At 39.9% G+C, this 27,782-nt stretch overlaps 1 protein-coding gene across 3 annotated transcripts; it reads left to right on the forward strand.

The window, feature by feature from the left end:
* Positions 1–511: 511 nt before the first annotated feature.
* pex5 (peroxisomal biogenesis factor 5) lies at positions 512–27,686 on the forward strand. 3 transcript variants are annotated; one of them, XM_084727286.1, is made up of 17 exons: positions 512–742; positions 5,461–5,617; positions 6,159–6,197; positions 6,388–6,505; positions 8,801–8,947; positions 9,155–9,239; positions 9,761–9,851; positions 10,138–10,260; positions 12,594–12,707; positions 13,082–13,165; positions 14,784–14,903; positions 15,110–15,253; positions 15,409–15,479; positions 17,298–17,519; positions 17,623–17,788; positions 17,880–18,037; positions 25,273–27,686. In XM_084727286.1, the coding sequence occupies exons 2-17, from the start codon at positions 5,504–5,506 to the stop codon at positions 25,517–25,519; spliced, it is 2,043 nt and encodes a 680-aa protein (XP_084583412.1). In that variant the 5' UTR covers positions 512–742; positions 5,461–5,503; the 3' UTR covers positions 25,520–27,686. The 3 variants fall into 3 exon arrangements, with proteins under 3 accessions (XP_084583412.1, XP_084583413.1, XP_084583414.1); XM_084727287.1 differs by lacking the exon at positions 12,594–12,707; XM_084727288.1 differs by lacking the exons at positions 10,138–10,260; positions 12,594–12,707.
* Positions 27,687–27,782: the final 96 nt, after the last annotated feature.

Below are 27,782 nucleotides of genomic sequence, written 5' to 3' on the forward strand. Positions count from 1 at the left end.
AAGTTAGTTTTGTTTACGTAGCGCCAAATCATAACAAGTTATATGATTTCATATAAGTCTCAGGAGCAGGTATAAACTTATAATATTATTTACAGAGACCCAACAGCTCCCACCAAGAGTAAATAAATGCATACATTCCCTTGATGCGTGTGTGTGTGTGTGTGTGTGTGAAGTTGAGTGAAGGTGTAAAGGCTACGTCAAATTATTCCAGTGAAGATTGATAACCTCTGGCCTACTTTACATTACATTAGTGTTAAATGTTTAAATGTAATGTGTGCCAAATAAGTGACCATTCTTATGTAAGAGAAATATACGCATGAGTATACAGAAGGTATAGATATTCTGTGTTTTAGGGTTTTTTTTCTTCCAGAATGGTGTTTTGCACCTGGTAACTGGACTTTGATCACCTGCACAATATTTTTTTTTACGTAAAGCCTTTAGTCCGTTTCCCTACGTTATTTTTTTTTTTTCAAGCGCTGACATCTTACGTAAAAACGTTTCAGAATACGAATCCAGCGTAACGTTACGAGCGACTCCAAGCGATCGGTGAGGGGTTTTGTGGGTCATGGAGGAGGAAGGTAAATAACAGAGAAACGCTAATAAACCTCAGCGGCTGTTTATTCCGACGGTTACCGGGAGGTTTGACACCGCGGCTCTGAGACGGTTGCGCAGTCGGACGGAGAGGAGAGGACAGACCGGAGAGGAGGGACTGTCGGTTGGGCTACAGCAGCTGCTGTCGGCGGTGAGACGAACATCATGCTACCGTCTGTTCATGCCTCTGTGGCTGCTTACAACAGGAATGATCTCTGCACTGGCCCGACTGGGGCTAGCTACTACCGTTAGCTAATGCTAGCTACACTCGCTATTGTTGAAACGGTCGTTATTTCTTGAAAATGTCTTCGTTTGTCTCGTACGTTGACTGTACAAGAAGACGCGCTCTACGTTAAATAACGTTTATCAAGCTAATCTTGCCGTTTGTGGCTGAAACCACTGTTAGCTTCGTACAAAACAAAGCTACCAGTGTGTCTACACTCACTGCTCCCAGTACAGTTCACTGGTTTGACACATGACATGACAGCAGTTTGACAGATAAAAAACCTGTAGCCGAGTCACTGCCAGCTGTGCACAGTTTAATATATTTCTATAACTGGAACAATTCTCACAGTAAAAGTGGAATATGTGTGAAAGTAAATTGGTTGCCAACCATTTTGCTAGTCAATTAATAATTTTAGTCAAATTTCAAGAAAGAAAATGCTGGTTCCACCTTCTTAAATATAAGGATTTGCTCCTTTTCTCTGTCATGTATGATTGTAAATGAAGAATATTTGGGGTTTGGGCTATTGTTTGGATCAAAAAAGTAATTTAAAGATGTCGCTCTGGGCTCTAGAATAGTCTAATGAGCTTTTTTCATCATGAAAATAATTGGCAGATGAATTGATAATGAATTTTAAAAACCAGTCAATAAAAGTCAACAGAATAAAGGTAATGAAACACAAAGCATAAAGGTAATGTAAAAAAAAAAACAATAACTAAAACTTCAAAATTAAGACTATAACATTACTCCAAATGATAGCCTAGGTCTTAAAATTCATTTTAAAAATACTGAGAGAAGTTTCCATTCTAACATCCTGAGGCAGTGAGTTTAGGGTCATAAAAACAGAAGGCATCGATACCAAAAACTAAATATACAAAATACCACGATAGAAAGCCCATTATTAAATGATAAATCTAATGTGTGCAGTGTTTTTTGTTTGTATAATATTTATATTTCTTTTTAACTTAAATTGCTAATCCTTTCCTTCTTTAATCAGGTAAAATGAAAGTAGCCGGCCATGATTTAAATGTGCAAAAAAATTGGCATGATATGTTTTTACTAATACATGTTTTGATTATGTGTGTACAATTGATAAACAAAAACAATGCAGCAGTCAGTAGCAGTCCTTTAATAAAATTAAATAAAAACAATAAAATAACATGATGATCTATGTAATATCAAGGTAGATTTTGTCCCAGTCTGGTACAGTATTGAAATGTTTTTTAATTATTATATCGAAATATTCAAAATATTGCTACACCCCTGCTCAGTGGTAATTTTATGGGAAACATAAAGAACATTTAAAAGAAACGTGTTGGAGGACGATCTGGCTGGAACATAAGAAGAAAGAGGATGTAGGAAGGAACAAGGGGATGCAAAAGTTTCTCAACACGTAAAAGGTAGCCCGCGCTAAAGCGAGTGAATATTTCAGCATCTTTCTGAGTTAGTAAGTAAAGCGAGGAAACAGATGTCACAGTGGCCTATCTGTGATAGAGAGTGTGTGTGTGTGTGTGTGTGTGTGTGTGTATTAATATCTTTGTCTAATCCTCTTACCTTGACCCTAATCATCATACAACAGCTGCTTGAATCAGTGGGAATAAAACGTCCTTAAATCTAAAGTCTAGACCCTAAAAGCAATGTGCAGCCCACCTGTGGAATTGACTCTTGTGCGATATTTTTTCTGTAGCATTTCTAGATGATCACTGCACTTGAGTTGAGTGGAGCATGCGGGGCATTAAAATTTCTATTCCTGACAGTTCATTATGAAAACTGTAACTATTACGTATCCCTCAAGGGGGGGTTAGAGAAGTTGAGTAGGCCAGCATGTACAACAGTTTGTCAGCTGTTCATCCCCGGGCCTGGATATGGGTCAGTGAGTTGGACAGCAGCGTTTCCTGGTGGACCACACATAATTATTCTCGGTATTTGTAATTTACGGACTAAGTCACTGACTGTCATAAGGATTTGTCTTTTGTTATTGTTGCTTTGGAGGAAGAGGTGAGTGATCATCAGACACTAACCCTGAAAACCTAATATCAACATAATATTGATGCTGTGACAAAATTCATTTTGAATTTTTTTTATGCTCCTATTAAGTAGGGATGAGTATTGAGAGCCAGGATTGAACTGGTACCACTTCCTGACTGGGCAGTATCTAAATATCGATAATCTCCTGGACAAGTGATACTGCAGTCAGTATTTATTAGCGCTGCACAATATGGTAAAAAAAAAAGTCATATTGTGATTATTTGACTGAAATTGTACTTGTGATACAGTTAAAGGGAATAGTCACTTTTGCGTCACAATTTTCATTTTTATTGGAAAAAAAACTATTAAAATGATGATGATGTGACATTTTTTGGGGTTCTGTACCAAACAAACATGTTTTCTTTCTTCTGAGGAACAAGATTTTTAGGCCAGGAAATCTCTGCAGCAATACAGTTCTTCATTATAATGTTGTTGTTGCTTTTTACACATTTTTCCTTTGTCAGAAATTGTAATTTGGTTCGGGTCCTGCATTTAGATATCGCACTTGGCCATATTGCTGTTTTGATTTTATTTTGATTAATTGTGCAGCCCGAGTATTTATGTAACATTTCGTGAACAGCTGACTTGGAAAAATGTTCAGAAATGTTCAATGAAAATGCAGCTAAATATAGTGACTCGGGAAACAGTTTAACTTGTTATTTCTGTAAAAAAGTAATTCACATTTTTTCATGTCATGTCTGTTTTTTTTTTGCTCAAATTCTGGCTACTAGTATCAATAAGAGTATTTTGAAGATATGGACCATATTATCATTGCCGTCTTGTTGCTGCTGTTTACCTTCAACCTGACGCTAATTAGAAAATGCTCTACAGAATTATTTCCTGGGAGTATGCGTGTATATGCATGTATGTAAATAACTATATGACTGATATATTGTTTGAATATATAATCAGAATTTTATTAATTATCTCTATATATGTCGTATTTTTGTGTAGCATGAAGGAACTACAACTCTGATTTCGTTGTACGACCCTGTGTTGTATGATGACAGTAAATGACCTTGATAAGTATTGGTATTAATAATCAGTATCAGTATCAGCATCAATAAAATCCTAACTATTACCCTTCAAAATGATAAGATACCCAAGGTTTTGGTGCTGATGCCAAGCTGTCAAGTCACTTCTTCGATACTGTTCATATACTTGGAAACATAAACAGTTTTTCTTACAAAACTTTTCATGTCACTGAACAAAATAAGCCAAATTTCTCAAATAAAGAATTTTAAAAAAGTGCACAACAACTTAACCTAAATAAAATAATAAAATAAAATGTCAAAGTTTGGGTGATATTTCATCAAAGAATATGTTAACGAGATGACCAGACTGTGAAGAGCAGCATTTTATTTTTCAGTGCTGTGGACATATTTTGTGGGTCGTATCATAACCACTGTATTGTACTAATTATAGTCTGTGTCGGGCTGCGCAATTAATCAAAACTGCAGTGTGGCCAAGTGCGTTATCCAAAACGCAGAAGCTGCAATTTCTTTTTTTTTTTTTTTTTTAGAAGGAGAAATGTGTGACAAAACAGCATTATAATGAAGCACCGTAGTGCTGCAGAGATGCTCTGACCTACACTTCTGTCTTTTCCAGATGTAAGAACACATGTTTGTCTGGTACAGACCCCAGCAAATATCACATAATCATAACTTTATTAGTTTTTTTTTCAGTGAAATATGATGTATTTGTTCCCACTAATTGTGAATCATATCACAATATCTGTTAAAATAACCACAGTAAGATTCTTTTTTCCATATCGTGCAGCCCTGGTCTGTGATTTTGGTATTAACGTCACGGTGATACAGCAGTAATTGTTGTTGTTGTGTTTTTTCTCGTTGTAAAAGCTGCAGTGCAGTTAAAAGCTAAAATCCTCTGAACTTACCAGACTAGCTGAGTGAAATGTGCTGTGAATGCCTGTGCCTGCCGGCCCATCATATCCACATTATTAATGGTTCACCCTCAGTCAGGAAGTGACACGGAAAACAGCAGATGGAGCTTGAATTTGGTTACGTGTCATGAGCCTATCTGTGCTGTGTGTGTGTGTGTGTGTGTGTGTGTGTGTGTGTGTGTGTGTGTGTGTGTGTGTGTGTGTGAGGACCCTCAAGATTTCACCTTGCTTGGCCTTGCAGCCATAAAAGGGATCAGAAACACAAATAAATGTTTTTAGAGGAGTTTTGAGATGGTGATTATATGTTTTTGTTCCTGAATTTAAAAATTCTCTCTTTTTCAAGGTTGAATAGTAGGCGAATGTCACTGGTCTTGTATTTTGCATTTTGTTTATGACTTTTTCTTAAAATAGAAAAAACTTTTCACGTTGTCAGGGCAGTTCTACAGAGGCAACTTTATTTGTGTGCAGAATGCTTAATTTTGGTTTTGTATAATTTGTGTTTGCGGGCATGAACCGCTGTTGTCTTCATTTTGGGAATTAAAAGTTAATATAGTGCAGTTTTCCTTTTTGGATTTTCCTGACTTTACCACAGTATTGACAGATCCAGCTGTTGTGCTTCACTGTGACTGTGGATTTCTTTCTCGAACACAGACTGAATTCAGCACAGTCATCCAAACCAAAAATCGAGTAACTCATCTATTCGTTCTCCTCTCAGTTGTCAGGTGGTCTGATTGGGTTTGCCACATCCTTGTGTTGCCATGGCGATGCGGGAGTTGGTGGAGGCAGAATGTGGGGGAGCCAATCCCCTCATGAAGTTGACCAGTCACATGACCAAGGAAGGGGGGGCATGGCGGCACCGTTCAACACCTACAGTGAGTAATTTTTAAGATGTCCATTAGATTAGATTTATCTTTAGCAGAATAAGTAAGAGAAAAGACAAGAATAGCAAATGAACGGATGTTCAGCAGACTCACAATAAGTAATCCACGTCCAAAAAGGAGCAAGATGAAGTGAATACCTGCCAAGTGTTACCCCTTCTTTTAATATTTCATTGATAAACTGTGTTAAACATGAATATTCCAGCTTTTGTCCCGTTTTCATCATATACAACTCAATAAAATGACACTCAACAAGCAGAATAAAGTAAACAAAACAGCACAAATCAAAGCAACCTACCCATCCTGCCCCCTGTCTTACTCTGATCATTCATCCAGTTTCTATACAGTATGTGATTGGTAAACAATTGTTTAAACCTATTTAATGTTGAAACTTAGTAGTTCAAATAGATGCATTTATCAGCTGAATCATTTCCTACAATGTTTACATGTTCCAGTCTTATCGTGAAATTGCTGCTTGTCAACAGACATGGCACTAGTTGTTCTGTTACCTCATTTTCTTTCCTTTTTTTCTCAGATTCCCCCCACTGCCATAGAAATTGCAACTGAAGAGGAGGTCAGCGCTTCTGTTCCTTTATTCAGCATATTGTGTTGACTATAATACTGTATAATGTTAAATAAAACTGTATTGCAGTTCCAGGTGTGTAGCTCTTTGTACACTGCATGCATTTTCTTCGTATGGTGTCTAAAAAGTAGAATTATCTTTTTTTTTTATCTGTAGTCATATATTTTTATTTTTGCTGCAGCTGGTGAATGAGTTCCTTCAGGCGCCTCCACGACCCCCCCACACATTTGACATGGGTCAGCTGCTGGAGGAAATGCAGCAGATTGACCAGCAGAGCTACAGACAAGCTCCACAGAGAGGTACGCCTCATTATTATTCATTCTTTGAGTATTGTATATTTTGCATCCCAGTGTTGGTTATTTACTTTAATATTTGTATCATTCAGGCTTAAAGAGAGAGTTCTCTCCAGAATCAAGACTGTGTATTTTTCCTCCGGCTTGTAGTGCTGTTTATCTGTCTAGATGGTTTTGGTGTGAGTTGCAGAGTTTTAGAGATATCAGCTGTAGAGATGTCTGCCCTCTCTTGAATATAATGGAAGTAGACGGCACTCAGCTTTGGAGCCATAAATGCATTTGAAGAATTCAACAGAAACGTCTCTCTCCAGAAATCATGACCCGACTACTAAAGAGAATCCACACACCTTGCTGTGAGCTGTTTCATGTCAGAACTATTTCCTTTCTACCAAACTACACCTGCCAATCATGTCGCAGCACAGAAGGAAGCGTGCATGTTTGCATCGCGGGATGTAAACATTAATGGCATCCTCCTCGACTCGCTGTAACCTCTCATCCATGAGCAGCTCCACACTTCCTTTTGCTCAGTGATATGGTAACCAGGTCATGATTTCTGGAAAGAGACATTGCTGTTGAGTGTATTTTTTTGGCGCTTTGAGCACAACATCTAGTTCCAGTATTAAGGCCGGGACATCGATTACAGAAATACAATGATTTGCGTAATGTATGTTGGACACGTCGCAATGAACTGCTACACCCGGTCAAAGTGTGGATTCACTGGGAGAACAAGGAGCTGCTGAACTCCGATTCTCTAAAGTGTGGGAGTATTTTAGACAACCGTCTGATTCACTATAAGCTTTGGAAATGTCTTATCACAGCAGTACAACTGCTCTGCTCGAGCACTGGAAGTGAAACACTGGAGCGCTCTGTCATGCAGCAGCAGCAGTGAGATAGCAACCATCCTGTTTACTGTTTGTCAGCACCCAAACATGATTTATTAGGATTATCAGCATGCGGAACGTGTTTCTATTAGTATTAGTCGCTCAAGATTGATTCTCTAAATGTTTTCTTAATCGCCCCCACATTTAAAGTAATTCCTACACTGCTGCTGTTAATGTAACCTTAGACCGTGAGCCACCCCACTTAGTTTTTCGGCTGTTTTATATTTTCTGTTTACTTCAACAGCCATGTATGAGTGAGAGAATGACTTAAACATTACAGTCTGTAAATCAATTTCAATTATTTTCCTTGCCCCACACTGATGAAAAATGACTATGTCAGTGATTATCTTAACTGCATAATTCTCCTGTGAGGAAATAAATCCACGTCATAACGATTTTAAGATGGAAGTCAAGTAGTTAAAGGGATGGTTCACCTCCAAATCAAATGTATTCATTGTCCGTAACCACTTAACCTTTTATGGGTTGCGGGGGGCTGGAGCCTGTTCCAGCTGACATTGGGCGAGAGACAGGGTTCACCCTGGACAAGTCGCTGGGTCATTGCAGGGCTGTCACATAGAGACAGACGACCACTCATGCTCACATTCACACCTATGTACAGTTTAGAGTCTCCAAATAACCTAATTAATGCATGTCTTTGGACTGTGGGAGGAAGCTGGAGTACCATGACATGCAGACTCCACACAGAAGGGTCCTGCCCCCGCCACAAACTTTCCAGCCTCCCAGCCGGCTGGGAGATTTGAACTCAGGACCTTCTCGCTGTGAGGCAGCAGTGCTAACCACTGCATCGCCATGCTGCCCGTCCCAAATCAAATTTAAAAATACAACTAACTATTTTCTTTCTACTAGATTCTACCACAGAATGAAAAGAGTTCCTACATGAAACTGCTCACAACAAGGTCTGTGGATTATCTTGAGTAACCGGGTCATGATTTCTGGAGAGAGACATTACTGTTGAATTTTTCAGATGTAGTCCATCTAGTCTCATTATATTCAGGAGAAGGCAGAACTCTCTAAGGCCGATATCTCCAGAACTCACACCAAAACTGACTAGATGGATAAATAGCAATTCAGGTAAGAGTAAAATAAGTATTTTTATTATTATTATTGGGTGAACAGCCACAGTGATTAAATTAACATGTGTCACAGCAGTCCTTTTGAATATGAGGTCCAGTACTTTTTTAGGAAGCATCTGACAAATTGGAAACATAATATTCGAGAGAAGGCAGACATCTATACTACCGATATCTCCAAAACTCTGCAGCTCACACCAAAAATGCCTGGATGGATTAACAGAACTACAGACCAGAGAAAAAAATATGTTTTTGGGGTGAACTGTCCCTTTAAGTCTGCACACACACTGGTTTCAGCATTTTAAGTACCATATATTTCCATGTCATAGCTCCAGACGTGGCAGCGTTGGCGCTCTCTGGTGACTGGGCGGCCGAGTTCCTCGCAGGTCCCGACGCTGCCGCCGCACCGGGGCTCGCCGCTCTCGGTGATGCAGCAGATGCTGATTGGACGAGAGAATTTATCGCTGAGGCTGCAGGTAGCTTGAGTTTGTTGTAGTTGCTCTTTCTTTGTCTCCTGTGTTTCGCACACTTTGTTTGATGTGCATGTCGTGTTTCCGGAGTCATCAATCTGTCATGTGTCATCAATTTTAACTGAGATCAGAGCCTCGGATAAATCCTTTGATTTTTGCACCGTATGTAACTTTTACAATGTGCCGACCCGCTGTGGTTTTTCTCTGCTCCAGATCCTGGACGCTGGGCAGAGGAGTATCTGGAGCAGTCGGAGGAGAAGTTGTGGCTGGGAGACCTGGGAGACAAGGAGAACGAATGGTTAGAACGGGAAATGTGGGACATGGATAGAGTGTTTAAAATATGCAGATGAAAAATGGCTTATAAAAATGTCTACTTCAGTTGCACTGCAATAAATACGAAGCACAGGCAAGAAACTTGTCGAGGGAGTGAAAGAGAATAGGTACAGGTAGCAAAGGGTAGCAGATTTGTGTATTTGAATGCATGTGTGAACCTTGATAATATGATGTTGAGTGGATGTCTATTAAATGTAGTCACTTTTAACCTTGTGTAGCCTTGTCTCATGATGTTTGAGCTCAGTCAGAAAGGCAGTGACGCATCTGAATTTGAAGTGAAAGTGGGTGTATGGAATAACAACAACCGTTCAGACGTCTAATCATCAGCATAGTGCACTGACCTCAAGAGAACTCAACACAAAATACAGTCTCATTCACCCTGAATTCTTTTGTTCCAGCCTGTATATGCAGAATAAAACTGTTTCATCTTTATTTATAACTTCATACAGCGTAATATTAACAGATTTTTTGTTGTGAATCTGACAGGACAAAGGAGTATCAACCAGGAGAGGAGCTGAGGCAGACAGCCAATGAGCTCGTCTCAAAGGTTGATGACCCCAAGTTACAAAACACAGAGGTGAGCAGCGACTTAACGTGCACTTGACAGCTTTCAATACCATTTGTCACTCCTTTTTACATATCTATCACCACATCTTCTCTCTTTTTCTTTAGCATTTTTGTAGAGTAGTTCTCGGAGCATAATGGATTGGTAATGTTTATGACAAAGTTATTGTCTTAGTTTAGAAAGAAACTTAGTTTTTAGAAAAGAAACTAGCAGTATATTAGTATAACCTGACCACTCAGTAATGGTAATGGTGAATGCTGTTTTTTTTGCTGTCATTTTGTTTTTCGTTGTTGTGTAGTTCCTGCGATTCATTAGGCAGATTGGCGAGGGCAGTGTGACAGTGGAGAGCAGAACAGACAAACAGCTCACAGATAAAGCTCAGGCTGAGGAGGCTCAGAACTGGGCCTCCAACCTCAACCAGGTACGAGTCACTGCCCACCGAGGAGGGGGATGGTTGCAACTGGGAACACATTTGGGGAAGCACATTGGTTCACTTTTGCACAGTATAGGCCATGCCATGTGACTCATCAGCTCAGTATCTGATGCAGAGTAACATTTTCCAAAAATGTAACCAAAAGCAGCCACTGCACTCTCTGTAATATGAAGCTCAAGGCTGCACAGCATTGCAGATGGAATTTGTTCGGCAAAAGAGACGACTCTGTTTCTCTTCTTATGCATTTAGTTTTTAATGTGTACGGTCAAAGTCTGCCTTCTAATCCTGACTCAGTTTTCCCTCGGTTTTTGATTTCATTGGGGTTGTTACTTTAACTTAATTCAGTTCAGGCCAAAAGAAAAAAGGCTGATGCCAGATTCTGGGTTTTAACCAGATTTTCTCCTAAAAGAACAATTCTGTGGAGGCTCATTTCTGCCAAGAAAAGAAAAAAAAAAGATCAAAAGTTAGACATGAAAAAAATATTCACAATAAGTCACAATTATGAGACAAAAAGTCAAAGTTATGGGATAATAAGTCAAAGTTTTCACTCAGTAATTGAAAATAATGAGATATTAAGGAGTAACTTCTGTATTTTTCAGTTTGGACCGTATTTTCCCATGTTTTTATGTGACTAATAAGGACAACAGTTTTTGAAATCGGGCCAGTATTGAGTGAGAGCGCTGCAGTGTTTTCCACCAACAGGCTCAGACTGTTGTGTGTCTGACAACAGCATGGAAAGAGAGATAAAATGTTTTTCTTTACCTTTCACATGCTGCGGTGGTTTCAGTCTGTGCCTGACAAATAACGCCTTAAAGTGGAACTCAAACTGGAGCCGTACGACGTGGGAAGACGTGCACGAGCTCAGAGCTTTAATTTCCAGTTTATTTATGGGGTGTTCATATGGAAAAATGTTAAACATGATCTCATGACGGCAACACAAATCTCACTCAAGGTGAAGTCTCATTCTGAAATCCGGTTTATTCTGGGCACATGAAAGAACGTCCGCAGCGCAGCCCTGGTGATCAGAGGGGGAAAACCTGTGTCGTAGTGACACGCCAAGATCGCCAATACTGGTCATCAACAGGTCACACTCTTCACAACATCTTTCTTGTTCCTCTGTGGGTGTAGAGTCACAGCACCCACAGGAGCACCACCAGTCTCCTGCGGCCTTGCAGCGACTGGTTCACCCTCCGCTTCCTGTTGTCCGTCTCTCCTTGTCTGTTCTTCAGTTAGTAGGACTGCTTCATTGTATACTCTGGCTCAAATAAATACGGGCCGCCATCAAAGTCAAAGGCGTAATCCACATTGTCGAAATGAGCTAAATATTTATCCTTGAAATATTTATCCTTGAAATTGAAAATCGTTTAGATAACACTACGCTAGTTTACCGTACTCCCAGCAAACTCTGCCTGGCTTTCCTGTCTTCAGCTCTCATTGAAGTTTCCACCGTTTTCTTCCTGCCACAAGTGAGCTCTCCTGAGATTTCGCAGTGAGACTTCCCTTTGAGTGAGCTTTGGTTAGACACAGACAAGAACAACTGAAAGGTAAAGAAAGAAATATTTAAATACTGTTGTGAGACACTTACAATAACAGTCTGAGCCTGTCAGAGGAAAAAACACAAGCACTTAGAATAATATTTCAGCTTGTTCTGTGGCTGCCTGCTGCAACACTGTCACTCAGTAATGGCCAATTTCAAAAATTGTTGTGCCCATTACTCGCGTACACACAAAAACACGGGAAAATAAGCTCCAGGCTTAAAAATGCCAAAATTACTGTTAAATAAAAAGTCACCTTTTTGACACATCATTTTGTCTTAGAATTTTCTGACTTTGTAACTCAAACTTTTTACTTATTATCTATGAATTAGTCGACATTTTAGGATATTAAGTCTAAATTTTTGACTTCATAGGTCAAAATTTTGACTTAATATCTCTTTTTTTTTTTTTTATCATGCCCAACTTTTCATCTTTTCTATCCTGGCGGAAATTGGCTTCAGCATTATACTGTGCATGTGCAGCTCTCAGTCCTGTTTTTTATGAATATCTGATCACCATGGCTCCATTGTATTTTATTACCCTCTGACTCTGACATGTACTTTTCCCATTTTTTGACCTGCTTTCGAACTCTCGGCTTTCCATTCCCTCAATTAACAACCGCCATCCATCTACTCCTCCTCCTACTTAAAATTACTCCTACTCTGCCTACCCTTTCAAAAAAAACAAAACAAAAAAAAACACCACCAAAACCCCATCAACCGCTCCCTGTTCCTCAAAACATCGCCCCATTCCCCACCGCCATCCCCTCCTCGCCTCCCGCCATAGTTCCTGACAGAGACGGGGGGAGGGAGTCTTCCTTTGGAAACCCCAGAGAGGAGTGAGAAGATTGAGAAAGTTAAAGCTAAACAAGCAGAGCAGTGGGCCAAGGTCGTCAGGCAGGTAGGACCTCCGCGGTCGTGGCAGCAATAGGTATTTTATTTTTAGCAGCAGTCAGAGTTAGTATATTTAATTCTTGCAACTAGTCTTTTAGACTTAGATTTTTGTTCTACATATAAACAGTAAGATGCACACAGCATTTCATTATTTTGTTGCTGCTGAGTTTAGTTAATTAGGAAGAAATTTAACAAAAAGAGAAGGAGAAAATTAGCTTTTTCTGTGTTGTTTCTTCTTTCATCTTTTCCTCCTTTTCATTCATTTCCCTCTATATTTTTCCTGTTTTAATGTCCCCATCCTCAGCTCTCTAATAACAGTTTTCATAGCCAGCGCCTGCTGACTCAGCTCAACCGCTGTCATTGCTCTTCATTGCTATTCAGGTGTCAGAGGACTCGGCTGAAGCCTGGGTAGATGAGTTCGCCACATCAGGACCGGATTTCCAAGAAGCTAAAGCTGCAGTGGAGGTGAGCAGAGAATCAGTGAGCTAAAGCGTAAGTGCTGTATATCAATGGGAGCAGTGGTAACTGCCTATTCAATTTGGGTTACGATCAAACCTCTATCTTCAGAGCAACGGTGTGTTTTAAAGTGATAGTTTGTATTATATGAAGTTGGGATGTATGTGGTACTTATCCATAGTCAGTGTATTACCTATAGTAGATGATGGCCTGCACGCTCCCGGTTTAGAGAAGCAGAGATGAAAACCAGTGTGGAAGAAAAGCAATGTACTACAAAACGTATTCAAGCCACTTAAAAAAAGGTCCACCTAAAAAAATAAATATCAGCTTAAGTGTACACTATATTTAGAATATGTTCACCTCTTTACCTTGCCTGATGAGTTACAGACTGTCTGTTCTGGTCCTATAAGCTAAATATGTCTCTCTTGACCAGACAAAAACAGTCATTTTACCTCACAGAAAGCAGGAGTTGCTGATCTATGGCTGCCTCACTCAGTTAGTTGTTTGTGTTCTTGTGTGACTTCGGTGAGTCTGAAGTATCATTTTAAAACACCAAAGTCACACAATAACAAAAACAAAGTAACAGACCGAGGCAGCGATCGACCAGCAGCTCCCCTGTTAGGTGAAATAAAATGACTGATTTTGCCAGTTGAGTTTGGTTTGTTTGGAGAGAGTGTTTGCCTTATATAACAACTGTTTACCACCAGAAAAGACAGTCTCACAGCAATGTTAAGTGGTGAAAATATTCCAAATATAGCCTACACTTAAATTCGTATAGTTTTTTTTTTTAGGTTGGCCTTTTTTTCTGACCCTCTCCACAGCAGTACATTGCTTTGCTTCCTCCACCAGGACTCCCCTCTGCTTCTTCAGACTGGGTGCGTGTCTACTGTAGCTAATAGACCCTCTTACAGTTTGCACAACAGTGAGCAAGCTGCATGCGCAGTTTGGCAAGGGAAGTATGGCAGACCACAACAGCTTGTCAAAGGACGCCTCAAGCAGTTTTGATCGTGCCCTCAGTCCAGTCAACATATTTATAGCTTGCAAACAGAGACGCCGCCGATTGCTCTGAAACGGGTCATGATCCTGTCAGGATTCTGTACAACTTAAGTCGACCAGTGGGAATATCGATTCTGAGGTATAGTTTATGCAACAACTAGACATTTTGCTGATTTTGATGCTGGTAAAATGTTAAGCTCGAAATTTGCAGCTGGATGACTTGTCTGGGTGACTGGGGGAGGCAGCTACATGCAGCTTTTCAATGATGTCAGCTGTAAAAAGGGTCTGCAAGTGCCTCATGCAACCTCACTTCCATTTCCAGTTTCCAAAATATCACTTTAAAGCACACTGTTGTCCTGGGAGACCAAAGTTTGGAAATGGAAATCGAATATGCAGCGAAACTGCTCTAAACGCTAATTGCCCAAAAAGGTGCCCTTGATAAAGTAACTCAATCCTGTCTGAGAACAAAACAAACTACTCTCTTTCTCCTTTGGCGTAGCTATGCTTCAAAACGACATCAGTACACTCTCATCAGTCCTTTGGAGAAGTAAAGGTCAAATATGTCTATAATCCGGGATGATATATGATGTGAGGAGACTGAAGTAATGATGTGTATCTGTCATGTTGTCAGAGTGATGTGGATTTCTGGGAGAAGCTGCAGCAGGAGTGGGAGGAGATGGCTAAGAGGGATGCAGAGAGCCATCCGTGGCTGTCTGACTTCGATCAGCTACTCAGCACTTCTTATGACAAGGTAGCTGTCAACCTGCTGAGAACAGGCATCTGCTGAGACAGATCTGTTTACATGCATTTCTGCACATACAACACTACTTGTCTAAAAGTACACGACATGCAGTATGTTACTGCTTTTCCTGTGCCTGATTCTGCATGATGCTCTGTTAGAACAGTTCACATAGACATACTCTGAGCAGCCTGCATGTTTCCTTGTGTTCGTCCCAGGGGTATCAGTTTGAAGAGGACAACCCCTACTTATCCCACCCAGACCCTTTGTCAGAGGGAGTGAAGAGGATGGAGGCAGGCGACATCCCGGGTGCCGTACGCTTCTTTGAAAGTGCTGTACAGAGGGAACCAGACAACCAGCTGGTAAGACTCTTCTTCTTTGATTACCCTCTTATTAATATGTGTAAAAACGTCCCTGGAAAATCTCCTTACGTGTAGTTTTTCTCATGTTTGTTTCCTCGCAGAAGCAGTTGTAATGATGCTGTGGTGTGTGTGCTTTTCTTTTCATTAAATTGCAGGCTTGGCAATATCTGGGAACCTGTCAGGCAGAGAACGAGCAAGAATTTGCCGCCATCAGCGCCCTCCACAGGTGGGAAATCAGAACTGCAAAATCATTTCAGACTCTAATCAAGGGTTCATCGACTACATTCCACACTGTGGGGGCTGGACTTTCAAATAACAATAATAGGCTAATCTGGCCTAAATAATCTATCATTGCTAAATATTTTCACTTTCTTAAAAGTTGAAAAAATGCGTTGCAGCTGATATCAGTGTCTCATAAAAACAGGGAAATCCATAATGATAACTAGATACGAGAAATTGCTGTCAGACTTCCGGAGGCAGTTCACTGAGGAGTGATGGTTTATTCCAGGAATGTAATTTCAGAATGCAGTCCTGATTGGCAGGAATATTTGTCAACTTAAACTGGTTTTGATGCTATAATTCATCTTCACTGTTATTGTGCACACATGCACAATAAGACCTGGAATTACTGACGGTAACAGCGAATACTGTTTAATGCTACAGGTCACAGATTTCCTGTGGCAGCAAAACAAACTATTGTGGTTTTAATAAAGAAGTCAGGCAATAACTGGCTCTTTTGAATAATTCTGTCAGCAATCGTCTGATTTTTATGCCACTCATAACATGAGTCTGTGAACAGCAGGAGTTGTAACCTGATTGTAAAGTTGGTCTGCAGCTGTCGCAGGCAGGTCTTCATGTAACAGTTTACTGTGGCTACTCCTGACTGTTGCATTACTCCCTGACATATATCAAACTGATCTGCTGTCATAAAATGCAGAAAATGACCGTAATCTCGTTTTGTAAACACACTTTAATGATAGCGGTAAAGCTAAGCTTGCTGACAAAGACATTATATTTCCTGTGAGTACTTCAAAATTAAAGATATCTCGTGATTTGCCAGCAGATTGCCTTAAATGTAAAGCAGTAGGAAGTGTTCGGTTTGCATTAGCAGTAACTTTGCACTGCATTTTTTTCAGAGAATTTAGCCTGTTCTTAATACTGCTAACATAGATATTGTAATGCTTTCATTAGTGGCCATTGCACAGGCCAGCTGGGAAGCTTTGGTGGGTTTGATGGTCACTGTACTAAACAGATGTTGCAACAACTGGAGGCAAAATATAAGTAGTGCATCTGAGTTTGCATGGCACTTGCAGTTCCTCTGGAGGGTCTTTTTGTATTGTCACCTATTTTCTTTGAAGACATTGTTTGTAATGTATGAATGTTATGATACTGTGGTACTTTTATGTATTGGAATTAGTCCTGATTCATTTTTAGTGGCTTAATAATGATCTTCATTAGCTGTAATTTCTGCTTTAAGTTATCATTTAGAAGTCAATGTTCATTGCACAGTGTAGTGACTTTCGAATAATGACGCCATCTGCGTTTTGATTGGTTCCCTGTGTGCCTCGCTTTTATCCGCCTGCCACCAGGCACAATTTTTCCAGAGAAAATTATGTGTCCATTATAGACTAATTTATGAACAGACATTACTCCCCCTTCCCCCCTGACACTAGCTCCTGCTGAAGTTGCTTATTTGTGCAAAGCTACAGGCTAAAATTACTCAAACTATATTATTACTATGCAATGCACATAATTACAGTAGCTTTCAATTTACCTCTCCTCTGTTATTTCCAAAATGCTCTTCATTATTTCTTCATGAAGCCATGCTCATAAAGCCATCCAGTGTTGTGTACAGATGTTCCTTTGTGACAGCGGCACAAACAATAATTCCACTTGGGAACGCAGAGGGAGAGTTGAAAAGTTGTCTGTTTCCACTTTAAGAGTATAGCAGTCCTCCAGCTGCTGTCTCAACTAAAAGAATATCATCCTTTTTATCTGACTTCTCACTTTCTGTTCTTCTCATTACCTCCTCTTCTTTCATTAGATGTATAGAGCTGAAGAATGACAACCTGACAGCTCTGATGGCGTTGGCTGTCAGTTTCACTAACGAATCGCTGCACAGGCAGGCCTGTGAGACTCTCCGCGACTGGCTGAAGCACAATCCAAAATACCGTTCCGTGTGGGAGCAGAATGAACGCGAACGCCAAAAGGATGGCGCCAGAGAAAGGGAAAAGGAGAGGGACAGGTTCGGATCGTTGTTGCCAGAGTGAGTGTTGCGCACGTGGTTTGAAGTAGTTCTGAAATGGTTTTAATCTGGTGTTAATATCTTCTGACTCTGTTTGCTGCTTTCCTTTATTTTTCCCGCGTAGATCTTTGTTTACTGACGTCCAGTCGCTGTTCCTGCAAGCAGCCAACTCTGACCCCTCCCAGGTGGACCCACAGCTGCAGTGTGGTCTGGGAGTTCTCTTCAACCTCAGCGGGGAGTACGACAAGGCGGTGGACTGTTTCAGCGCTGCTCTCTCTGTCACACCACAGGTTGGTGTAGAAGCCAGTGCTGAGATCCCGACGTCTATCCTCACACTCTGTATTCTGACCTGTCACTTCTTTTTTCTTTTGTCTCCATCAGGACTACCTGCTGTGGAATAAGTTGGGCGCCACGCTCGCCAATGGAAGCCGTTCAGAGGAGGCAGTGGCTGCCTACAGGAGAGCTCTGGAACTGCAGCCCGGCTTCGTCCGCAGTCGTTATAACTTGGGAATCAGCTGTGTCAACCTCGGAGCACACAGGTGAGGGAGGAAGTGTTTGGTTTGTAGATGTCTGTTTTGTTTGAAAAGTGTATTTTTTTTTTTCCATTTTCTTTTTTATTGAAAGATTAAGACATATAGCAAACAACTGGTACAGTATTTGTCTTTGCTTTCATATAATATACTAATAAAATAAAATTATTGACAATGATGGTTAAAAAATAGCCTTCAAACATCAGATCAAAAATAAGAAAAAGAAATGAATATGTGCAAAATAAAATCAGATCAATTCTAATTCTCATGTGTAGTACTATTCTCCTTGTACTCTATCCTAATAATCATATTCAAATCTTGGTCATAAAAACCAAAAACAAAACAAAAAAAACTGTTACCAGTATACCTAAAAAAAACAAAACACACAGAACATTTCAACATCTGTAGCTGTGAACCAAGGGGTATTTTAATTTAAATACTTTATCAAATAAAGTCTGATCTAATTGGAGTTATATACTCAATCCAATTTTTCCATAGTTTCTTGAATTTGTCCTGTTGTAATCTAAGAGAGAATGTCATCCTCTCCATCACATATATATCATGTATTACATTAACCCAGTCGTCAACTGTAGGTACCTCTGTCCTCAACCATCTTCTGGTGATCGCCTTTTTGCTTGCAATCAACATTGTCTTAAACATATATTTATCCCCAAATCTTGTAAATGGTATATTTAATTTTCCCAAATACAATACCTCAAATGTAAGTGGAAGTTCGACCTTCATTATTTTGTCCATACATTTCTTAAGCTCCTGCCAGTATCTATTAATAAGCGGACAACCCCAGAATACATGAAAATGTCCAGCTCCATCCACTCCACATAACCTCCAACATCTTGTATCTTCATATTTTTTCTGTGCTGGTGTAACAAAATATCTTATAATGTTTTTCCACCCGTATTCTCTCCATGACATTGAGCAAGTTGTTTTCCACTGTTGTTCATTAATTTCTTCCCATTCACCAACTGTTAAAGCAATGTTTGCTTCCCTCTCCCACCTCTCTTTTATATATACTGTATCATTTCCTTTCAAATTTTCTACCCCTGTATATAATTTTGATATTAATTTCCTACCCAGATTTGACTCATAAGCTGAGGTGAATATTCTAATAATTTCTGATCCCCTCCCATCTATATTTTCCCCTTTTATGATTTGCTCTAAATAGTGTCTCAACTGCAAATATCTGTAGAAATCTTGATTGGTCAAACTAAATTGTTCCTTTACTTCTTGGAAGCTTTTGATTTCTTTGTTCTTTAAAAGCTCCCAGTGTATCTTTGGTCCCCTTTCCCATCCTTTAAACCTCTTATCTGTTCTATTTGGTATGAAATCAGAATCATATGCGATCCATCTTAACAACTTACTATGTACTATTAAGTCATTTTTTGCGATTAATCCAAACCAGATCTTAAGTGATACCACCAGCCACGGATTTGTCTCCTCTCTAATATGTTTACTCAGTTTGTTGTCTACTATTATAGCCTGTATAGGGACCCAGTCTGTGGTACTAGTCTCAATTTCTTTCCATCTTGCTGAGTAGGAGGGATCACATAAATTTAACAATGTTTTAATTTGTGCAGCTTGGTAATAGCTTTTTAAACATGGGAGAGCAATGCCTCCTTTACTTTTGGGTAGCTGCAACGTTCTGTACCTGATCCTTGGTCTCAGTCCTTGCCAAATAAATCGAGAAATCATTTTATCCCATTCCATGAATTCCTTATCTGTTACCTCCACTGGTAAAGTCTGGAACAGGTACAGTAACCTTGGAAGTATATTCATTTTAATCACCTCCACTCTTGTTATGGTACTCATAAATGGTATTAGATTCCATCTTCCGATATCAGTTTTTATTTTAGATAGTAATGGGGCATAATTATTAGACTTTAATTGGCATAAGTCCTTAGCTAAATTGATTCCCAGATACTTCATTGATTTGGATTCCCAGTTAATTTTATATCTTTCTCTAATGGTTTGATCCGGTCTATAATTGAAGGTAATGACCTGAGTCTTTTGGACATTTATTTTGTAGCCGGATAGTACTCCATAATCTGTGAGAGTTGACATAAGTGCTGGAAAGGATGTATTTGGGCTGGATAAATATATTAATACATCATCTGCAAACAATGCTATTTTCTGCACTCCTGCCCTCCCCATATCTATACCTTTAATATTTTCATTTAGTTTTATCCAGTTGCTTAGGGGTTCCAGAAAAATGGCGAAGAGGAGAGGACTTGCTGAACAGCCCTGCCGACAGCCCCGTTCTAATGTGATAGGATTTGAGAGACTCCCATTTACCTTGATTCTAGCCGTTGGCTTATTATACAGTGCTTGTATGGTCTTAATAAATGTTTCGTGAAAGTTAAACCGCTCCAGCACCCTATACAAGAAATCCCACCCAACAGAGTCAAATGCTTTCTCTGCATCCATCCCCACCACTACTGATTCTACTTGTTTTACTGTTATATGTTGCATTACATGCAATGAGCGCCTAATATTATCTTGAGTCTGTCGCTGTTTTATAAAACCTGTCTGGTCTAAATGGATGATTTTCGGCAAAATGTTTTCTAGACGTCTGGCTACAATAGCTGTAAACAGTCTATAGTCTTGGTTAAGGACACTAATAGGTCTGTAATTGGAGCATTCTAACTCATCCTTTCCTTCCTTTGGAATTACAGAAATGATGGCTTCTCTCCATGAAGGAGGAATTTCTCCCTTCTTCAACACCCAATTAAATGTATTCTTCAGCAACGGGATTAAAGATCCCTTAAGTGCTTTATACCATTCTGAGGTGTACCCATCCGATCCCGGGGACTTGTTAGCCTTAAGATTTGTTATTGCCTTATCTATTTCTTCAGCTGTAATTTCTGCTATCAAATCCTTGTTCTGCTCTTCTGTTACTCTAGGTAAATTTAAACTCTTTAAGAATGAATCTATCTGGGCTTTGTTGTTAACTTTTGGTTGGGTATATAGATTCTTATAATATTTTTCAAAACAATTTTGGATATCTTCTGTTTTGTACATTATAGATTTACTATGGAAATCTCTTATTTTATATATACTGTTTTTTGCCTGTTGCTTTTTCAATTTATAAGCCAGCAATTTTGTTGATTTACTTCCAGCCTCATAGTATCTTTGTCTTATGAACATAATTTTTCTTTTAGTCTCCTGCGCATGAATATAATTTATTTCTGCTTTCTTTTTTTTTATTTCTTGATTTATTTTTCCATTCAATGTGTCTTTATGTTCCCTTTCTAACCTCTTTAAATCTGTTTGTAGGGTATTTAGTTTAATCTGTTTCACCTTTTTTAAATATGCTGATTTGGCAATAATCTTCCCTCTCAGGACCGCCTTACATGCATCCCACAGGACGGGTGGGGACACCTCTCCATTATCATTTTCTTCTATATATGTCTGGATTTCTTTAATAATTTCGTCTTTCATTTGTCCTTTTAATACATTTGAATTTAGTCTCCAGATTGTTGTTTTCCTCTCATTTGTCAGATGTAAGGTTAGATATACAGGGCTATGGTCTGACAAATCCATTATTCCTATATCACATTTTTTAACCTTATGTCTATCCTTTTTGTACATCAAAAAGTAATCTATCCTTGAATATATTGTGTGTGGCGAGGAAAAGAATGTGTAATCTTTACTTGTAGGGTTCAGTTCCCTCCACACATCCATAATACCCAGTTCAGACATCAATCCCTTGATTTTTTTGCTTATAACAGTCTTTTGTGTCCCTCCCGCAGAGGAGTCCAGTTGTGGGTTAAGTCTTTGATTTAAATCTCCTCCACTAATCAAAGTACCTTCTACCTCTGATGTCATCAGATCAAACATCTGTCTGTAAAATGTCCAGTCTGAGCCTGGAGGGGCATAGATGCTAAGAAGGGTAACCAACTCTCCCTCCAGTCTCCCCCTGACCAAAATGTATCTTCCCTCTTTATCTCCAATCACTTTTAATTTCTCAAATGAAATCCTCCTTGATATTAAAATAGCCACCCCTCTCCTATGTCCTGATTTGTATGATGCAGAAAATATTTGATTATAACCGTCTCTCTTGAGCTTCTCATGCTCGTTCTCTGTTAAGTGGGTTTCCTGCAAAAATATTACACCTACCCCATCCTTCTTCATCTTGTTTAGTATCTTTCGTCTCTTAATTGGGTTGAGTACTCCATTTACATTGTAGGAAGCTACTTTAATCAAGTTTTTTTCTGTTGTCATTCATTTTTTTTATACCTCCTCTCTCGTATCCACCTCCTCTCCTCCTTTCCACAACCCCCCTTTTGCTACAGAAACAATAATGAACGATTAACAAAGTAAAAATATTGCTTGGAATGAACAATATCCAATACAAAAACACAAAAACCTCCTTAAGTGAGGTCTTTATCACGACCTTAACTGAGCCCTGTTGTTTAGTCAGCTCTGAGGGATATCCTCTGATTCCTAGGAACAGAGGGCCCTCAATGCTAAAATTAGCATGTTCCATATGTCCATAAACGGCTCCATAAAAAGCACTCCCGACGTTATAAACTCGCTTCGAGGAAATAACATTTTTAAATCAAGTCCCACATGTTATGTATGAGTCTAAACCTTGAGAGCCACCTGTGGCTCATCTCTGTGTCTCTTAAGTGGCGCTTAACGTTACCTGAAGACAGTCGGACCATCACCGTGGTGTCCCATGTATCATCAGTCATTTCCATCTCGAGCTCTCCTGAAGGCTTGCAGTTTCTGCTTATACCCATGTTTCGCCTCCCCTGGACCTTTTCCATCCTTAGCTCGACTTGTTCTCCACGTTAATCGTTCAATCTTCTCCATCCAGTTCTCCGCTGGTTTTATGACCGTCACCTGTAAACCTCTGACAACCATGTCCTTGGTAGCCTCCTCCGCTGTGTTGTAGGTGCACGTTTCTCCCTCGTAGAACACCCGAAGCTTCGCTGGGAAAGGTGTCTGGAAACGAATGTTCTTCTCTTTCAATACTTTTTTTGCCTCGGTATACTCCTTTCGTTTTTTCAATATCTGCGGAGCATAGTCGTGATCCAAGAACACTTTTCTCCCCTCATACATGAAGCCCTTTTTCTGCCACGCTATCTTAATAAGTTCTTCCTTGCTTCTGAAGCTTAAAAGTTTCACTACAATAGACCTTGGCGGGGCGTCTTTTGGAGGTCGCGAGGCTAAAGCACGGTGCGCTCTTTCAATCTTCAACTCGAACGTCTGCGGTAACTCCAGCTTCTCCCTGAGGAGAGTTTCAACAAAAGCCATCATTGACGGAGCATTTTCCTCCGCTCCTTCTCTTACACCGTGAATCCTGACATTTTCCCTTCTCGAGCGTCCCTCCTGATCCGTCATTCTGGCCTCAAACAGTTTCTGTATCTCAAAGAGCTCCCGTGTGGCATCTTCTATGTTCTGGATACGTTCCTCCGTTTCCACAATCCGTTTTTCAGCATCATCTATCCTGTTGTTGGTCCTTCTGATGTCATCTCTGATTTCCTTCATGTTTTCCAGGTTCTCACGGCGAAAGTCTCTTATCTCCTGTAGAACTGTCCCCAGGTCTGCCATGCTTTGGGTGGTTCGTTGTGTTTCTTCTTCGTTTAGGTTCGATTGTCCCACTGGCTTAGTTTTCACTCTATTCAGCTTAACGTTAGCTGTTTCTCCCGCTAACTCCACTACTTCTTCCGACTGCTCTGATGACTCTTCTGTTAGTTCAGCTAGCGTTAGCTCTCCTGCTAGCTTGGTTTGCTCACTATCGTCATCGGTGTTTAAATCCACGTTTTTGGCCGGCTTTCTTTGTCTTCCTCTGGTCATACTCAACGCCCTTCTTCAGAATTTCTTAAATTATCTCACACTTTGTTAACTTTTAGTTTTACAGGGCTTTCTATTTATCAATGTCGGGGAGCTCGCTCTCTATGCTGCCGCCATGTTGGAGGTACGCCCACTCCTTCCTGAAAAGTGTATTTTTAACTAAAAACAAGTTAGGTTATAACTTTAAAAGGATTGTTTCTTTGTTGCAGTTACCACATTTGCACTAAGGGTGTCGTAGGCAACATTTCATAATAACCTTTCAGCACATTTTAATTCAACTGGTCTGAGGGAAAACTACACTTCTGCAGCTCCTATTAGAAAGTTGAGCCCATTGCAGGAGCCAAACACAGGTCATTTCAGAGAGACAGGTCATTCTTTTTGTTATTCTACAAATGCAGATGTGTCTCTTCAGGTGGTGAAAGCCTGATTCAGTGGATCAAAATCCTGCAACTTGCGATAAATTTCCAATACTCCTTTGCCTTCAACAGTATACAGTACAAAATGTGTGTAAACACTAGGACTGTGATGGTATGGATTTTTTCTCAACATGGTGGCAAAGCAACATTTTCCCACAGGATGGCATCAATGAGTGACAAGGAGGTTTGATGACAAACAGTGTGGGATAACTTGTGGGGGGGACAGTGGTGTGTGTGTGTCTGTGATGTACTAGTCTCTCATCCCGTTGTTAGTGTCTCAGCTGCCTCTGAAGCCTGGGGTCTTCTGCCTTGGGCTGGAGAAGTGCTGGAGGGGTGTTTTTCAAAGACAAGTCATGGTGAGGCTCACAGCGCTGGGAGAGGACAGAGGTTTTGCAGGGAAAACTGCCTGCCACTCCAGCTTGTGGGTTTGATGGGAGGGGCTTACAGAGTCTTACAGGCATCAGAGAGATGGCGAGCATTTTGCGTTGTATATGTTCAATTGTTGCTTTAATTAGACGGACGTCATGAATGATTTACACACCTGTCAGTCAATTGTGAACACACATTTTGGTAATAATTATAGAATTACTATGAACCAGCAAACCAAAAAAATAAAGAGAAGGTGGTTGCAAACATGAGCTAATGTATATCTTTGTGTAAAATGGGTGAAACAAACAAAGTTTTTGTTTTGATCAATTTTTCTATGTTCATGCTGTAACACAGCGTTAGAAAGAAATCATGGCTTTAACATTTAAGAAGATAAATCTGTTAGTTTCAAATTCAAAACTAGTAAATTATCTTTGTACTTGTGTTACTTTAAATTTGACTTGATAGTGCTTTCTTGCTTTATCAGGTGTAATATTAGAACCTAACAAACACTGCTGCAGTGCAGTAGCTTTTACTTCCACTAGATGGCCACATCAGTTTTATAAAATTCTTCTTCTTAACCTTAATCTATCCAGAATTAGTTTTTGTTCACCCTGCCCTGTGTTCGATCTCCTTCATCCTCAGAGAGGCAGTGGAGCACTTCCTTGAAGCTCTATCTCTGCAGCGCCAGGCCGCCGGGGACGGAGCGAGAGCTGCGAGGGGGCCTGGAGGCGCCGCGGCCACCATGATGTCTGACAACATCTGGTCCACCCTGCGTATGGCTCTCAGCATGATGGGAGAGAGCTCCCTGTACGCCGCCGCTGACCGCCGGGACTTGGACACGTTGCTGGCTCACTTCTGCCAGAGAGAGGTGGAGGGTGGGACTGAATGAGGACCAGCCGGGGGGGCGGGGCTTATTGAGTGTGAGTGTGTGACCCTGGGAGGTAAATGTTTGGGTGAATGAAGCGGAGAGGAACCAGAGTGGTAACTGTTCCAGAGAAATGGAGGAGGGAGACACTGTGAATTATCCACCATCCTAGAGACATCAGCTTGTGCACCTAAATGACTTCAGTGAAATGTTGCAGTATTAGTCTCTACCTGGAAGACACAGCCAGCTGTAATACAGTCCTGTCACTGTATTTTACATGTTTGACAGTCCTCACATTTCCTCCTACTCTGGAGAACTGGAATTAATGACATGATTTGATTGTTATCAATGAAAAAAAGTAAATGAATGAATGAGTGAATCCATTCTGTATTCAGCAATGTGGACACTTAGTGTTTATCATGACATTCAATGCTCCCACAGTCTTTCTTAAAGGGATGGTTCGGATAATTTGATATGGGATTGTATGAGGTACTTACCAATAGTCAGTGCTGGTTGGCAGGCCCCCCCGTGCAGTTTCAGTGTACACTATATTCTGAATATTTTCCCCACTTTACCATCAGACAGGCTGGGAAACTGCAGTTATAGAAACCAAATCCAAGTGTCTTCAAACCAGCCAAACTCCATAGGAAAAATTAGTCATTTTACCTCACAGAACACTGGAGTTGCTGGTACACCGTTGCCTCAGTCTGTTAGATTGTTTGTGTTATTGTTTGACGCCAGTGTTGTAAAAGGACAGTACAGATTCACCACAGTCACACAATAACCCAAACAATCTCACAGATTGAGGCAGTTGTAGAGCAGGAACTCTTGTGTTCTGCAAGATAAAATTACTGACTTTGCCTATGGAGTTCGGTTGGTTTGAAGAGAGCAGTATTTGGCATCTGTAATGGTGGTTTCCTGTCAGAAAAGCCTGTCAGACGGCAAAATAAAGCAGTGAAAATATTCTAAATATAGTATACACTTAAACTGACATTGATATTTTTTTTCTAGGTGGACCTTTTTTAAGTGGCTAAAATCAATATCCTGGGGTCAATAAAAAAATGGCTCCTTGGACACTAAGATGTGGTGTGTAGGACATTAGAGAAACCTATATATTCAATGATGCGTATACTTAATTTTATTTGTAATGACATCATTGTGTTAGTTGTTCAAATTAAAAAAAATATGAGGTGGCCTTGGCACAATCTCTACACTACTTCTCATGTGCTTTATACATTGTCATAATGTTTAAAATAAAATTATGTGATATGTTTATAGAGTAAGAAAAGATCTGAATCTTATTTTTTGCACTGCAGTTCACAGCGATGCATTAATTAAACAGTTACTAGAACCTAAATTTGGGACAATGCTTGTTAAGTCTGGGATTGTTGAAAGCAGAATTCGGACAGTTGCAGGACACTGAGGAAAAAAAAAAAGTTGAATTTTGAGCCCTGGCTAACATGCATTTTCTTGCTCATCATGTCCACAGCAGTTTATTGTTCAGCTTCCGGCTGTTTCTCCTCTTTGCTTCTCCAACCTGCTGACCAGCATCTACTGTAGCTAATACCCTGACTATCAATAAGTACCCCTGGTTAAATAATCCGAACTATCCCTTTAACAGCAGGTTGTAGGTTGAACTGTATACGCACTACGGTTATGTATATTAAAGGTACAATATTGCTGTAACCTTGAAAAGAGTACTGCTTTTTTTATCCAAAGTGCTCCCTAGAGAAGGATTAGGCCAGTCCAGAGTACAATCACAGGTGCTACAGCAACTTGACTCTGTTTTTTTTATACTTTATTTAATTTTTTAGTTATCCATTATCAGCCAGGATGATGAACTGACAACCAGCGGGACTGTTACTGTTATGATAAGGTGTGTGTGAGTGTGTGTGAGTCTACAGTATGTGTGTGAGTGTGTGTGTTTACATGTCAGGTGGGGGATATTAATCGTGCATCAGATGATAAGATCATATAATTGTAATATCATTGAGAATGATTTCTCTGGGCTCCTCCCTCTCTAGCTCTTTTTCATATCGCTCTTGTAAAACAATTTGCTTCATTGTAAAATAATGCTATATGCCATATTGTGTATTGTAACATAATTGTTGCACTATGATTGTTTTCAGGCTAGTTAAATCCTGACTGCAATGTTTAATATAATATTCAGCAATAAAGCTTTGATTCCAAACATCTGTTGCTGATTATTTTTTCTGAATCAGTGAACAGAATGGTTTGGCTCCAGAGACATAAAAAAAAAAAAAGTTTGGAGAGCTGAACAGGGACT

This window comes from Lutjanus erythropterus, chromosome 9, assembly GCF_056507025.1.
Source record: "Lutjanus erythropterus isolate fLutEry1 chromosome 9, fLutEry1.hap2, whole genome shotgun sequence".
NCBI lineage: Eukaryota > Metazoa > Chordata > Actinopteri > Lutjaniformes > Lutjanidae > Lutjanus > Lutjanus erythropterus.

Bases quoted from the DNA above. Each gene is read 5' to 3' on its own strand.
- pex5 (XM_084727286.1), top strand. From the start codon at position 5,504: ATGGCGATGCGGGAGTTGGTGGAGGCAGAATGTGGGGGAGCCAATCCC. The intron at 9,852-10,137 runs GTGAGCAGCGAC...GTTGTTGTGTAG, and splicing joins CCAAGTTACAAAACACAGAG to TTCCTGCGATTCATTAGGCA. The intron at 10,261-12,593 runs GTACGAGTCACT...CTCCCGCCATAG, and splicing joins GGGCCTCCAACCTCAACCAG to TTCCTGACAGAGACGGGGGG.